The sequence below is a fragment of the Coturnix japonica genome, unplaced genomic scaffold (assembly GCF_054131305.1).
Source record: "Coturnix japonica strain WE unplaced genomic scaffold, WE-NBRP24 Scf165, whole genome shotgun sequence".
Classification (NCBI taxonomy): Eukaryota; Metazoa; Chordata; class Aves; order Galliformes; family Phasianidae; genus Coturnix; species Coturnix japonica.
Window position 1 is genome coordinate 18,250 of NW_028189068.1, and position 13,591 is coordinate 31,840.

Below are 13,591 nucleotides of genomic sequence, written 5' to 3' on the forward strand. Positions count from 1 at the left end.
GTGAGTGTGAGTGTGAGGTTGCACCATTGTGCACAATCACAGATAAGGATGCACAAGTGTGCACTGCCATAGACAAGGATGTGCAGCTGTGCACAAGGATGCACAACAACGGGCAGCTGCTCACCATCGTGGCTCAGGCTTTGCACCAACACAAGGACACAACCAAGTGCTACCAAAGAAACAAGGATGCACAACCATGCACAAGGATGCACAGCCATGCACAAGGATGCACGACCACAAAGGACACGACTGTGGGCAGCACAGAGGAGGATGCACAACCACGCACCACCATGCACAAGGCCACACGGCTTTGCACAAGCACAAAGAAGGTCTTGCAACCAATCACAGCCATGGAGAAGGATGCACCACCATGCACGGCCACGCACAGGGATGCACAACCTTACAACAGGGCCGCGCGGCTTTGCACGAGCACAAAGCAGGACTTCAGTACGGACAGCACGGACTCACACTCATTGCACGAGGGCTCCCAGCTGTGCACCAGGGCAGTGGTGCAGCACGGAAGCAGCGCCCAGCCCTGCGGTTTCTCGACGCCGCGGCAGGAAGCCGCCCCGAAGGAAGCGCCGCGCGGGGCCTCGAAGCTGCGTCAGGCTGCGCACGGGGCTGCAGCTGCACTTCCTCCCCCCCATAGAGGAGAGGAAGGGGGTGGGGGGCCATGGGCAGGAGGAGGTGACCCAACGGGGGTCCCCGCCGTCCCCATGTCGTTGGCACTCAAAGCGCGGCAGAAGGCGAAGCGTAAAGGCGGCGGCGCCAAGGAGAAGGTGTTCGGCTGCGACCTCCTGGAGCACCTGCAGCAGTCGGGGAAGGACGGTGATTGTGGGGAGGGGGGAGGCCATGGGGGGCAATGGGGGGGGTTATAATGGGGGGTCACCCCTCGGATCGGTCCCTGTGGAGGAAGTGGGGAGGGGATGTAGGACGGCGCCATGTGGTTGCATCACGGCGTTGAGTAATGGCCGGGGAGCGGCCCAGGGAGGAACCCGGAACGTTGGGGGGCTCCTCTGGTGGATGGAGGGAAACCCGGCCCCCCACAACAACCCCACGGCTCCAGGGGGGGCAGGGGGGGGGCAGGGGGGGGGGGTTGTTGGTGGCCTCATCTGGAGGATCTGAACGGCCTCATCCATGGGGTCTCGGTGGCCTCAGCCTGAGATTTGGTGGCCTCATCCTTAGGATCTCATGGCGTCACCCACGGGATCGTGGATGGTGGCCTCAGCTATGGAATCTGGTGGCCTCATCCCCAGGTCCCATCGGTCTCCATCCGGGACCAGCTGCCCCACAGGGTGTGGGCACAGTGGGGACCTGGTCGGTCTTGTCACCCCCCACTCTCAGTGGGGAGAGGGTCTGGGGTGTGGAGGGGAGAATTTGGGGCTGGAGGGGCAGATTTGGGGCTGGGGGGGTTTAGATTTGGGGCTGGGGAGGCAGATTTGGGTCTGGAGGGGCAGATTTGGGGCTGGAGGGTCAGATTTGGGGCTGGGGGCTCTGTGGGGCTGCGGTGCCAGCAGTGCCCGTCCTGCAGTGCCGCAGGTGCTGCGGAGCTGCACTGAGTTCGTGGAGCAGCACGGGGTGGTGGATGGCATCTACCGGCTGTCGGGGGTCTCCTCCAACATCCAGAGGCTGCGGTGAGAGGGGCGGGGGGCGGGGAGAGGGGGGAGATGGGATGGGGCTGGGACTGGGTGGGATGGGGATGGGGTGGGGATGGAGGCTGGGATGGATGGGGTGGAGATAGAAATGGGAGAGGGATGGAAGTGGGAATGGGGGCGATGGATTTGGAGATGGGGAGATGGGACCAGATGGGAAGAAGATACAGATGGGATGGAGATGGGATGAGATGGGATGGAGATGGAAGTGGGGGCAAAGAGAAGGGGACATGCTGTATCCCTGGCATTCCAGACGTCCCCATGTCACCTTATCCCAACCATCCTCTCTGTCACCACTGTCCCCCCGCCCCTCTATCCCCAACACCCCAATTTCCCCCCATCCCTTTATCCTCCCCCCACCCCACAGCACAGTTCCATCACTGTCCCCCCCCTCTGACCCCGAATCCCCTCCCTGCAGCCAAGAGTTCGATGGGGATCGCAGCCCGGACCTGCAGAAGGACGTTTACCTGCAGGACATCCACTGTGTCAGCTCGCTCTGCAAGGCCTATTTCCGAGAGCTGCCCAACCCGCTGCTCACTTATCGCCTCTACGACCGCTTCGCAGTGAGACCCCACCCCTATGGGTCACCTCCTGTCCCCTTGGGGGGCACTGCTGGGGGGAGGGGGCATAGGGGGCACTGATGGAGGGGGGGGACATGGAGACATGGGGGCATTGGGGGCAGTGGGATGTGGGGGTGTGAGGATGGGGAGACGTGAGACACCGGGGACAGTGAGGATTCCAGGGATATGGGGACATGGGGACATGGGGCAGGATGCTGGGGGCAGCTGGGATACTGGGGATACAGGGACATGGGGATGAGGGGATGCTGGGGACACTGGGGATGTCAGGTCAGGCCCCAAGAGGGGTCCCCATGGTGCCAGAGACCCCCATGTCACGCTGTCCCCATGTCACACTGTCCCCATGTCACACTGTCCCCCCCCCAGGATGCGGTGGCCACGCAGATGGAGGAGGCTCGCTTGGTGAAGATCAAGGAGGTGCTGAAGGAGCTGCCCCCCCCCCACTATAGGTACTCAGGACACCCCAATGTCTGATGAGGCTCCTTGGCAACCAGCAGGTTATGGGGGTCCCCTGCACCCCAGTGGGGTCCTCACAGTGTCATGGGCGTCCCAGGCACTCTATGGGGTTTCTGGCACCTCAGGGGGGTCCATTGGAATCCCTGTGTTCCTGTGGAGTTTCTGATGTCCCATAAGAGTTTCTGACCCATGATGGGGGTCCCATGCACCACAATAGGCCCCACCATTGTAGTTCATGTCACCCTGAGGGGTTTCTGCCCCCCCTGAGGGTCCCCGACCCATCGTAGGGTTCCCATCCCGCTCCGGGTTCAGCGTCACCCCCCAGGGGTCCGCGCTCCCCCCGTGTCCCCACGCGGCCCCAATTCCTGCAGGACTCTGGAGTTCCTGATGCGGCACCTGCTGCGCATGGCGTCCCACAGCCGCACCACCAACATGCACGCACGCAACCTGGCCATCGTCTGGGCCCCCAACCTGCTGCGGTGAGCACGGGGGGATGGGGGGGGGATGGGGGGACTCACAGGGCGGGGGGGGGGCACCATGTTGAGTCGTCACCCCCGGCTGCAGCTCGAGGGACATCGAGGCGACGGGATTCAACGGGACGGCCGCGTTCATGGAGGTGCGGGTGCAGTCCATCGTGGTGGAGTTCATCCTCACCCACGTGGAGCAGCTCTTTGGGGACGCGCCTCTCTGCGGTACGGCCCCGAATCCCGACCCCCCCGACACCCCCTGACCCCAATGTCAGGTCCCTGTGACCCCCCTGCCCCCTTTAGGCACTGAGGCTTTGAGGAGCTCCCGGCTGTTCCCCATTGATGGTTCGGGGCCCTACAACGTCCCAGCCGCGCTCAGCCAGGGCGATGGGCCGCCCCCCATCCGGCCCTACCACACCATCATCGAGCTCAGCGAGCACAGGTGGGTGCACACATGCATGGGTGTGCATGGGTGTGCATGGGTGTGCATGGGTGTGCAGGAGAACACACACAGGCAGGCAGGGCGGTGCAAAGAGGGGCAGGAGAGCACACAACCAAGTGCACAGACACACAGGTGTGCAAAGCATGTGCATGGATGTACAGGTGTGCACATGGAAGCACAGGTGTGCACACAGATGCACAGGTGTGCACATGGAAGCACACGGATGCACAAGCGTGTGCTCAGGCTCCGTCCCCGCAGGAGGAAGGGGTCCCTGAAGGCCAAGAAGTGGAAATCCATCTTCCATCTGGGCCGCTCCGACGCCAAGCGCAAACTGGGGAAGGCGGAGGATAAAGGTGGGAGCTCTGCAGCCCCCAACACCCCCTGCACCCCACAGACCCCACCCCACAGACCCCCCCCCACAGACCCCACCCCACAGACCCCACCCCACAGACCCCCCCCAGCTCTCATGTTCCCCCAAAAAACAGAGGAGAAGTGTGGGAAGCTGAGCCTGCGCCCAGCCAAGAGCATGGACTCACTGAGCTCAGTGCCGTACAGCAGTGATGGTGAGGGGGGGCATGAGGGCATGGGGACATGGAGAACAGCAATGGGTCGGGGGGGGGGGATTGGGAATGGGATTGGGATGGGGATGAAAATGGGATGGGATGGGGGTGAGAATGAGATTGGGATGGGGATTGGGATGAGGATGGAGATGGGATGGGATGGGATGGGATGGGATGGGATGGGATGGAGATGGGATGGGATGGGATGGGATGGAGATGGGATGGGATGGATGGGATGGGATGGGATGGAGATGGGATGGGATGGGATGGGATGGAGATGGGATGGGATGGGATGGGATGGGATGGGATGGGATGGGATGGAGATGGGATGGGATGGATGGGATGGGATGGGATGGGATGGGATGGGATGGGATGGATGGGATGGGATGGGATGGGGTGGGATGGGATGGGATGGATGGGATGGAGATGGATGGGATGGATGGGATGGGATGGGATGGGATGGGATGGGATGGGATGGGATGGGATGGGATGGGATGGGATGGATGGGATGGAGATGGATGGGATGGGATGGGATGGGATGGGATGGGATGGGATGGGATGGGATGGGATGGAGATGGAGATGGAGATGGAGATGGAGATGGATGGGATGGGATGGGATGGGATGGGATGGGATGGGATGGGATGGGATGGGATGGGATGGGATGGGATGGGATGGGATGGGATGGGATGGAGATGGAGATGGAGATGGAGATGGAGAGCAGGCAGATGAGGACGGGATGCTCCCAGCAGACGACCCCCCCCGGCTCAGCACCACGTGTGTGATGAAGCAGCCCCTGCAGCGCCACGACAGCTTCGACACCTGCTCCTCCCTGCCCCCAGCCGGGACGTTCCCGGTGCTGGAGGAGACCCCCGAGGAGAAGCTGACGGAGGAGCCGCGGGGACCCGAGTCCGAGAGCGAGAGCAGCACCAAGTCGGAGCCCACCACCCCCCGGCCGGGCCGCGTGATGGCGGCGGGGACCCGCAGCCGGGCGGAGAAGTGCGCGGGGGTCCATATCTCGGGGCCCTTCTCCGTCACCGTCCCTTTGCACATCACCTCCAACCTGTCCCGGCTGACCCGGGGGCAGCACTGCCCGGCGCTGGCTCAGCACGGAGCCGTGGGGTCCCTGCCGTCCACCCGGCACCGCACCAAGGAGCCCGACCCCCCCCAAGACAACGAGGGTGAGAGGAGGGGGCAGCGACCCCACGGTGCGGGGAGGGCTGGGGGGGGGCGGCAGCTCAACGTGCTGTGCTTTAACAGAGGAGGAGGCTCGGCTGTCCCTGGAGCTGCGAGACTCCTTCGCCTTCCTGGACTGCCAGGACGCGTGGATGGAACATGGAGATGCAACGGGACACGGCGGCATTGGGGACAGCGATGGGGACACGGCCATGGAGGAAGGCATGGAGAGTGGGTTCATGAATGTAAGCTGGGGGGGGGTGGTACACGGGGAGGGGGTGGGAGCGGAGATGGAGAGAGCAGTGATGGTGGTGGAGGGGTTGGGGTGGGGATGGAGGGGGTGGGAGCGGAGATGGAGAGGGAATAGGGATAGAGGGGAGGGGGGGATGCAGATGGAGGGGATGGGGTGAGGATATGGGGGGTAGAGGGGATGGGGTGATAGTGAAGAGAATGGGGTGGGGATGGAGGGGGGAGCTGGGGATGGAGGGGGGAGCTGGTGATGGAGACAGGGTGGCACCTCCATGTGTCCACAGTTCTGGGTCTGGGGGCTGCACACTGTGGCACCTCCAAGTTGGATGGAGGTGGGGGCTCCCCATTGAGGCCATCACCCCCATCCCTTCCTCACCCAGCCGGGGGAGTCCCCCGTGGAGCAGCCCGCCAGCTACCTGTCCATCGAGGAGTGCACGGACGAGGACATGTTCTACATGGCGCCCAGCGGCTCCGACACCGAGGAGCCCCCGGGGGACACTGACTCCGACGACATGTTCCTCAGCGCCCACGACGAGCTCAGCCCGTTGGCAGCTGACCCCGAGACCCCCCCCAGCAGCGCGGCCATGGGGGAACGTGGGGCTGAGCCGCAGGATGGGAACCCACCACCAGAGCCGTGTCCTGCAGAGGAGGCGGATCTGGGGGACGGGGGGCACTTGGAGGATCATTATGGGGACACAGCAGAGGGGGGGGGACAGGTCCTGGAAAAAGAGGAGGGGGATGGAGGTGACAGGGAAGGGAGCGATGGATGGAGCAGAGCCCAGCTGGGGCTTCAGGGTGAGGATGGAGAAGTGATGGATCCAGGTGGGGAAGAGGGGAAGGATGGAGCAGCAAAGCAGAGTGGGGAGGGGGACCCCCAACCCTCAGAGGGGTCTGTATTGCCAGAAGGGCCCCTCCAGGAGCCCACTGAGCCCCTCCTCCCTCAGGAGGCCGTCCCTGAGGCTCCCCCAGCCCCATTAGCAGGGGATCCTCCAACCCCAATGTTGGTCCAAGGGGATCCTCCAACCCCAATGATGGTCCAAGGGGATCCTCCAACCCCAATAATGGTCCAAGAGGATCCTCCAACCCCAATGTTGGCCCAAGGGGATCCTCCAACCCCAGTGTCAGCCCCTGAGGTCCCTGAGGACCCCCCAACCCCAGCGGCCATCAAAGAATGCACTGATCCCCCACCAGAGGCCATCACCCCCGCCCCACCCCCCACCCCCCCAGGGGCCGCCCCCGACCCCTCTCCCAGCCCTTCCCCCCCCCAGAGGCCACGTCACCCCCCCCCCGGTGCCGTGCTCCGCCATGACGGCAGCGCCCCGGTTCGCCTGGCGTCGCGCTCCGTGCGTGTTCAGCAGGCCCGCTCCGTGCCCGTGGTGCCTCCAAAGCCTCAGTTCGCCATCGTGCCCCCCACCCCGCAGCCCCCCGCCCCCCTGCAGCCCCCCGCCCCCCCCCCTGAATGCCGCAGGTCCAGCTGGCGGCACGGCGGCAGCGTCTCCTTGGACGCCGCCATGATGGACGCCGCCATGACGGACGCTGCCCCCGATCGTCCCTCAGTGCGGCGCATCCAGACGTACTGTGGGGGGGAGCTGCCCCCCGCGCCCCCCCAGCCCCCCCCACAGCCCCTGCCCTTCCACAAGGCCCCAATGAGGCCGCGGCTGCTGCGGCCCCACAGCTGCATGGCTGCCCCACAGCGCGGCCTGGGCCCAGCAGAGACCTGAGGGCACCGCGGGGCAGCACTGAGACATGGGGGGTGGGGGGGGTGGGGGGCTTTGGGGGGGGCTTTGGGGGATTTGGGGTGGTGGATGTTGGCACTGCTGCAATAAAGTGTGGTTATGGCTGCACCCTCCTTCACACAACATGGCGGCTCATGGGGAGGCCCCAGGGAGGGGGGGATGGGGACCCCCATGGGGGGGTGGGGACCCTCGTGTGGGGATGGGGACCCCCGTGGGGCTCCGCCATTGGGGGTCGTGGGGGTGGTTGGTGTGTGGGGGGGGGTCCTGCACGTCACTGCGGGGAGGGCAAAGAGGGGGCGCTGCCCGCTTCCAAGATGGCGCCGAGCGGAAGCGCCGCGCTTCGCCGTGTAAGATGGCGCCCGCCCTGAGATGGCGGCGGGGAACGTTCCACGCGCCCAACTCCAAGATGGCGGCGCTCAGCGGCTCGCTCTACACCGCCGCCCCAAGATGGCGGCTCGGGGCGGGGCTTCGCGGCCCGCTTCCGCCCGGCTCAGCCATGGCGGCGGCGGCGCGTCGCGCTGCGCATGTGCGGGGCTCCATGGCGAGCCGAGGGGCCGAGCGCGCACAGGGTAAGGACGGAGCGGCCCCCGCCCCCCGCGCTGCCCCCCACGGCGGCTCCCTCCCCCCCCCGGGGCCGCCCCCTCCCCTCCCGTCCCCTCCCGTCCCCTTTCCACCCCCCCAGCTCTGTGTCCCCTCCCCAAGTGCCGCCCGCCGCTGTCACCCCCCGCGGCCTTGCCCCCTTCCCCCCTCCCCCCTCCCATTGTCGCCCCCCTTTGTGTTCCCCCCCCTCTAATTACCCCCCCCCCCTTTGTGTCCCATCTCCCCCCGCTCTTTGCCCCCCCCCCACCTTGTGTCTCCCCCCGCTTTTGTTTCACCCCCAAATTCATCCCCCCCCCCCCGGGGGTGGAACCTCAGCCCGATGCGGGGGGGGGGGGGGGTTTCCTTTGGTTGTGCGATGGGGGGGGGCTCCATTTTGGGCTGTGCCCCCCCCCCCTTCCTCCGGGTGACACCGCGGTGGCCTCGGCCTGAAGTGACCCAAAACGGGGGGGGAGGGGAGGGCGACATGGAGGGGGAGGGACGCTGAAGCCGCTGCCGCCCCCCCCCCATTTCCATGTACTTCTGGGGATAAACCCCCCCCCCAGGCCGCCCTGCTCCCATGGGGGCTCTGCAGCTCCGGGGACCCCGCCCCTATGGGGACATTTGGGGACCGAGGGCCGCTGCCCCCCCCGGGGTGCAGAAGTGAAACGGGGGATGCCCATAAATCCCCCTGGTGACAGATGGGGACGGGGCTGCTGCTGCTGCCCCACACGGGGGGGCTGCGTCACCCCGGGACCCACTGCCCGCCCCGAGTCACCTCCCGTGGGGGTGGGGGTCGGCACTGGAGGGTCTGGTGCTGTGTCCCTGTTTCTCCTGTCCCCGTATCCCACATCTCCCATCCCCATGTCCCACATCTCCTGTCCCCATGTCCCACATCTCCCGTCCCCATGTCCCACATCTCCTGTCCCCATGTCCCACATCTCCCGTCCCCATGTCCCACATCTCCCGTCCCCATGTCCCACATCTCCTGTCCCCATGTCCCACATCTCCTGTCCCCGTATCCCGTTATGTCCCAAATCCTGTGTCTCTGTGTTCCCATTTCTCTGTTCCCGGTGTCCCTGCCCCGCATCCTCTTGTTCCCCCCATCCCCAAATCCTGGCTTCCCCATACCCCAAACCTCACATCCCCATATCCCAGATCTCATGTTCCCATGTCCCTGTCCCCATTTCCCTTTGTCCTGTCCCCATCCCCATGTTCCCCGTCCCCATATCCTCAAACTCCTGTCCCCATTTCCTCACCCCCATGCCCCAAACCTCGTGTCCCCATTCCTTACATCCCCATATCTTGAACCCCAAGCCCCATGTCCTGAACCTTGTGACCCCATATCCCAAATATCACATCCACACAACCTGTCCCCGTATCCTGAACCCCATACCCCAAACCTCGTGTCCTCTGTCCCCATATCCTGGACCGTGTATCCCAAACCTTGTGTCCCCACGTCCCCATACCCCAAAGCTGGTGCCCTTTGTCCCCATATCCTGAACCCCTCACCCCAAACCTCCCGTCCCCATCCAGGCTGAGTCCCCGCTGGGCTCTGAGTGCTGCAGCACCGTCTGCCAGCGCCTCTGATGCGCGGCCGAGCGGAGCGATGAAGGGGTGAGTGCCCCATTGCGTGGGGTCTTGGGGGGGTCTGGGGTTGGTTATGGGGCTGTGGGCAGCTGGGGCTGGTTTGGGGTTGGTTATGGGGCTGTGGGCAGCTGGGGTTGGTTTGGGGTTGGTTATGGGGCTGTGGGCAGCTGGGGCTGGTTTGGGGTTGGTTATGGGGCTGTGGGCAGCTGGGGCTGGTTTGGGGTTGGTTATGGGGCTGTGGGCAGCTGGGGTTGGTTTGGGGTTGGTTATGGGGCTGTGGGCTGCAGGGCGGCTCGGTGACCCCAGGGTGGGATATGGGGATGGGAGGTCGCGTCCTCACTGCTCTGCCTCTGTCCCTGCAGACAGCAGAAAGCAGCCGAGACGGAAGAGGGAACGGTGCAAATCCAGGAAGGTGAGGGGGGGTCGGGGGGGTCCCGGCTGTTTGTGAGCCCCATCCTCACCCATTTTGTCCCGGTAACACCAGCCTCGTGATGCGGGGGGGGGGGGGGGGGGTGCCCTGCTGGGCTGACAGCGGCCCCCTCCCCACCTCGGGGGGGTCCTGGTGGGGTGACAACCGCCCCGGCCCCACGCTGCCCTGCTGTCCCCAAGGTGCAGTGGCCACAGGAGAGGATCCCACCAGTGTCGCCATCGCCAGCATCCAGTCCGCTGCCACCTTCCCCGACCCCAACATCAAATATGTCTTCCGCACAGAGAACGGCGGCACGCAGGTGTGGGGCTGGGGGGCACAATGGGGGCGCAATGGGGGCACAGTGGGGACCCGGCATCGGGAACCACCGGGAATGGGGCCGGGATGTGGGGGTGACCCGTGTCTGTGCCTGCAGGTGATGTACAGGGTGATCCAAGTGGCGGACGGGCAGCTGGACGGGCAGACGGAAGGCACCAGCGCCATCAGCGGGTACCCGGCCACACAGTCCATGACACAGGTGGGCACCGGGGGGTGGCACCAGGGTGACGTGGGGGCCGGGGGTCCCGTCCCAACGTGCCACCCGCTGCCCCGTCCCCTTTAGGCCGTCATCCAGGGCGCCTTCACCAGCGACGATGCGGTGGAGACGGAGGCGACGGCCACCGAGACCCATTACACCTATTTCCCCACCGCGGCCGTGGCCGACACCAGCACGTCCGCGGGCGCCGGGACCACCGCCACCGCCGTCGTCACCACGCAGAACTCGGAGGCGCTGCTGGGGCAGCCCACCCCCACCGGTATGAAATGGGGAGGGGGATGGGGGCAGAAATAGGTACGGACAGGGGTGGGGATGGGGAAGGAGTGAGGGCTGGGATGGGGCTGGGGGTGGGGATAAGGATTGGGGTAAGTGTGGAGGTAGAGGACAGGGATGGACGGGGAGACGGGGATGGAGATTGGGATGGGGTGAAATGTGGGGATAGAAACTGGGACAAGAAGGGATGGGACAGGGATGGAGGTGAACATGGGAACCTGGGGATGTGGATGGAGATTGAGGTGGAAACATGGAGATGTGGTTTGGGATGGGGATGAGGGTGGAGATGGGACAAGGAGATGGGGATGAGCGTGGGATGGAGATGGGAATGAGAATATGAGAATGAAGATGGGGACGGGGATGGATGGGTGTGATATGGGGGTGAGGATAAAGATGGAGACAGATGGGGACAGGACAGTGGTGGGGTGGGGTCAGGGCCCGCTGGCACCGTGGGACGTGGCACTGCACCCCATGTCTGACCCCACGGCTCAATCTGGGTCTGTTCAGGGCAATTCTTCGTGATGATGTCCCCCCAGGAGGTCCTGCAGGGTGGGACGCAGCGCTCCATCGCCCCCCGTGCCCACCCCTACTCACCGTGAGTACCAGCCATGGGTACTACCCATAGCCCCGCCATGGGGGGCATCCTGGGGGGCAGCTGTTTCCATAGGGCCAATCCATGGGGCAGGGTGTGGGGGGCAGCGCTGAATCTGCTGCTCTCCCCGCAGGAAAGCAGAAGCGCCGCGGGCGACCCGGGATGAGAAGCGTCGGGCGCAGCACAACGAAGGTACCGTTATGGGGTCGCTGCCCCCCGGGCAGGCAGGTGGGGGCTCAGAGACCCCCAGAAGGATCAGTGGGTTGGGGGGGGGGGCCTGGCTTTGTCCCCTATGAGGGCCCTGACGTCCCTGTCCCCTCTGCTCACAGTGGAGCGCCGGCGCAGGGACAAAATCAACAACTGGATCGTGCAGCTCTCCAAGATCATCCCTGACTGCTCCATGGAGAACACCAAGTCGGGGCAGGTAGGGGGCGGGGGAAAGGGGGGATGTGGGGCTGGGATGGTCTGGGATGGTCAGTGGGGCGGAGAATAGGGTCGCGCGTCTATGAGGTCCCGTATCCTTTGGGGTTGAGCGTTTATGGGATCCCATATTTGTTGGGATCCTCCATCATTGGGGTCCCCTTTTCCATGGGATCCTGAATCGTGGGGGTCCCACATTTGTGGCATCCAGTGTCATTGGGGTTCTGCTTCCATTGGGTTCCTTCAGCCATGGGGTCCCGCACCCATCATGGCCCCCCATCCATTGTTTGCCGGATCCATGGGGTGGGGCGTGAGATGTGGCAGCGCGGTGGCTGCTGCCCCTTCCTGGTGTCCCGCTGCCCCACTCACCCCCCGTCCCCCCCTCAACCCACAGAGCAAAGGGGGGATCCTCTCCAAAGCCTGCGACTACATCCAGGAGCTGCGGCAGAGCAACCACCGCCTGTCCGAGGAGCTGCAGGGGCTGGACCAGCTTCAGATGGACAACGAGGTCTTACGGCAGCAGGTGAGTGATGGAGGATGGTGGGGGGGGGCTCAGGATCAGAATGGGCCCCACAACCTCATCCCCCCCCCCCCAAACCCATCAGGTGGAGGAGCTGAAGAACAAGAACCTGGTGCTGCGGGCGCAGCTCCGCCAGCACGGCGTGGAGATCGTCATCAAGAACGAGAGCCACTGACCCTGGGGACGGGGACCCCCCCACACCCCGCCCCCCCCATCACCCCCCCCAGCCCCATTTGGTTTGTGTCCCCCACGTCCCTGCGCTTCCTGCACACGCTCTTGGCCAGGCGACCCCGCTGCCCCCAGCACTGCCTCGGCCCCCCCCATCCCCACCCCCCCCATCCCACCCCTCAGGTGTCACCACTTTGGGTGTCAGCCCCCCCAGGGTGTCCCCCCCCCATTGTCACCCCCTCCCAGGGGGCAGTGGTGGCTCTTTGTCCCCCATTGGGGTGCATTGGGGTCCCCCCCCCCTCATTCCCACCCCCAGCTCTGACAGGCCGTGACTTTTTTTTTTTAAAAACTCTGAATTTCAAAAGGAAAAAAAAACAAAAAACAAACAAAAAAAAAAACCGAAAAAAAACCACAAAAGCAAAACGAAATAAAAAGTGAATTGTTTTTCCAGTACCTCACAATCCCGCCCTTCCTCAGCCCCTCCGTGACGTCACCATGATGTCACTGTGATGTCACCGTGATGTCACCACGTTGTGGCTTTACATGGGATCATGGATCGTACTGGGCTGTACTGGGCTGTACTGGGTTGTATTGGGCTGTACTGGGTTGTACTGGGCTGTATTGGATCGTACTGGGCTGTATTGGGTCGTACTGGGTTGTATTGGGCTGTACTGGGTTGTACTGGGCTGTATTGGATCGTACTGGGCTGTATTGGGTCGTACTGGGTTGTATTGGGCTGTACTGGGTTGTACTGGGCTGTATTGGGTTGTACTGGGCTGTACTGAGTTGTACTGGGTTATACTGGGTTGTACTGGGCTGTACTGGGCTGTATGGGTTGTACTGGGCTGTATTGGGTCGTACTGGGTCGTACTGGGCTGTACTGGGCTGTCCTGGGCTGTACTGGGTCGTACTGGGTCGTACTGGGCTGTATTGGGCTGTACTGGGTTATACTGGGCTGTACTGGGCTGTATTGGGTCGTACTGGGCTGTATGGGCTGTATTGGGTCGTACTGGGCTGTACTGGGCTGTATTGGGTCGTACTGGGCTGTATTGGGTCGTACTGGGTTGTACTGGGTTGTACTGGGTTTTATTGGGCTGGGGGCGCTGGGCCCCACTGCGGCCTACAAGGCCTCACGGCCCCGTCTCCATGGCAACCCCCCGTCTCCCCGCCCGGGAA

General features: G+C 64.3%; 2 protein-coding genes across 4 annotated transcripts; both read left to right on the forward strand.

The window, feature by feature from the left end:
* Nucleotides 1–550: 550 nt before the first annotated feature.
* LOC146751041 (rho GTPase-activating protein 30-like) lies at nucleotides 551–7,422 on the forward strand. 2 transcript variants are annotated; one of them, XM_085535732.1, is made up of 12 exons: nucleotides 551–828; nucleotides 1,532–1,634; nucleotides 2,071–2,215; nucleotides 2,597–2,679; nucleotides 3,058–3,165; nucleotides 3,251–3,378; nucleotides 3,457–3,595; nucleotides 3,854–3,948; nucleotides 4,081–4,158; nucleotides 4,903–5,334; nucleotides 5,414–5,574; nucleotides 5,959–7,422. In XM_085535732.1, the coding sequence occupies exons 1-12, from the start codon at nucleotides 717–719 to the stop codon at nucleotides 7,297–7,299; spliced, it is 2,925 nt and encodes a 974-aa protein (XP_085391858.1). In that variant the 5' UTR covers nucleotides 551–716; the 3' UTR covers nucleotides 7,300–7,422. The 2 variants fall into 2 exon arrangements, with proteins under 2 accessions (XP_085391858.1, XP_085391859.1); XM_085535733.1 differs by having other exon boundaries at nucleotides 4,906–5,334.
* Nucleotides 7,423–7,834: 412 nt separating this feature from the next.
* LOC146751042 (upstream stimulatory factor 1) lies at nucleotides 7,835–12,868 on the forward strand. Of its 2 annotated transcripts, none has more exons than XM_085535722.1 (11): nucleotides 7,835–7,883; nucleotides 9,427–9,507; nucleotides 9,843–9,892; nucleotides 10,090–10,208; nucleotides 10,323–10,424; nucleotides 10,509–10,701; nucleotides 11,223–11,310; nucleotides 11,441–11,499; nucleotides 11,637–11,731; nucleotides 12,122–12,250; nucleotides 12,333–12,868. In XM_085535722.1, the coding sequence occupies exons 2-11, from the start codon at nucleotides 9,500–9,502 to the stop codon at nucleotides 12,420–12,422; spliced, it is 933 nt and encodes a 310-aa protein (XP_085391848.1). In that variant the 5' UTR covers nucleotides 7,835–7,883; nucleotides 9,427–9,499; the 3' UTR covers nucleotides 12,423–12,868. The 2 variants fall into 2 exon arrangements, with proteins under 2 accessions (XP_085391848.1, XP_085391849.1); XM_085535723.1 differs by having other exon boundaries at nucleotides 10,096–10,208.
* The last annotated feature ends 723 nt before the right edge of the window (nucleotides 12,869–13,591 follow it).

Coding starts and splice junctions, on each gene's coding strand:
- LOC146751041 (XM_085535732.1), top strand. CDS start 717: ATGTCGTTGGCACTCAAAGCGCGGCAGAAGGCGAAGCGTAAAGGCGGC. Junction 2,680..3,057: donor CTGCCCCCCCCCCACTATAG/GTACTCAGGACA, acceptor CAATTCCTGCAG/GACTCTGGAGTTCCTGATGC. Junction 3,379..3,456: donor TGGGGACGCGCCTCTCTGCG/GTACGGCCCCGA, acceptor TGCCCCCTTTAG/GCACTGAGGCTTTGAGGAGC.
- LOC146751042 (XM_085535722.1), top strand. Junction 11,311..11,440: donor CGTGCCCACCCCTACTCACC/GTGAGTACCAGC, acceptor CTCTCCCCGCAG/GAAAGCAGAAGCGCCGCGGG. Junction 11,500..11,636: donor TCGGGCGCAGCACAACGAAG/GTACCGTTATGG, acceptor CTCTGCTCACAG/TGGAGCGCCGGCGCAGGGAC.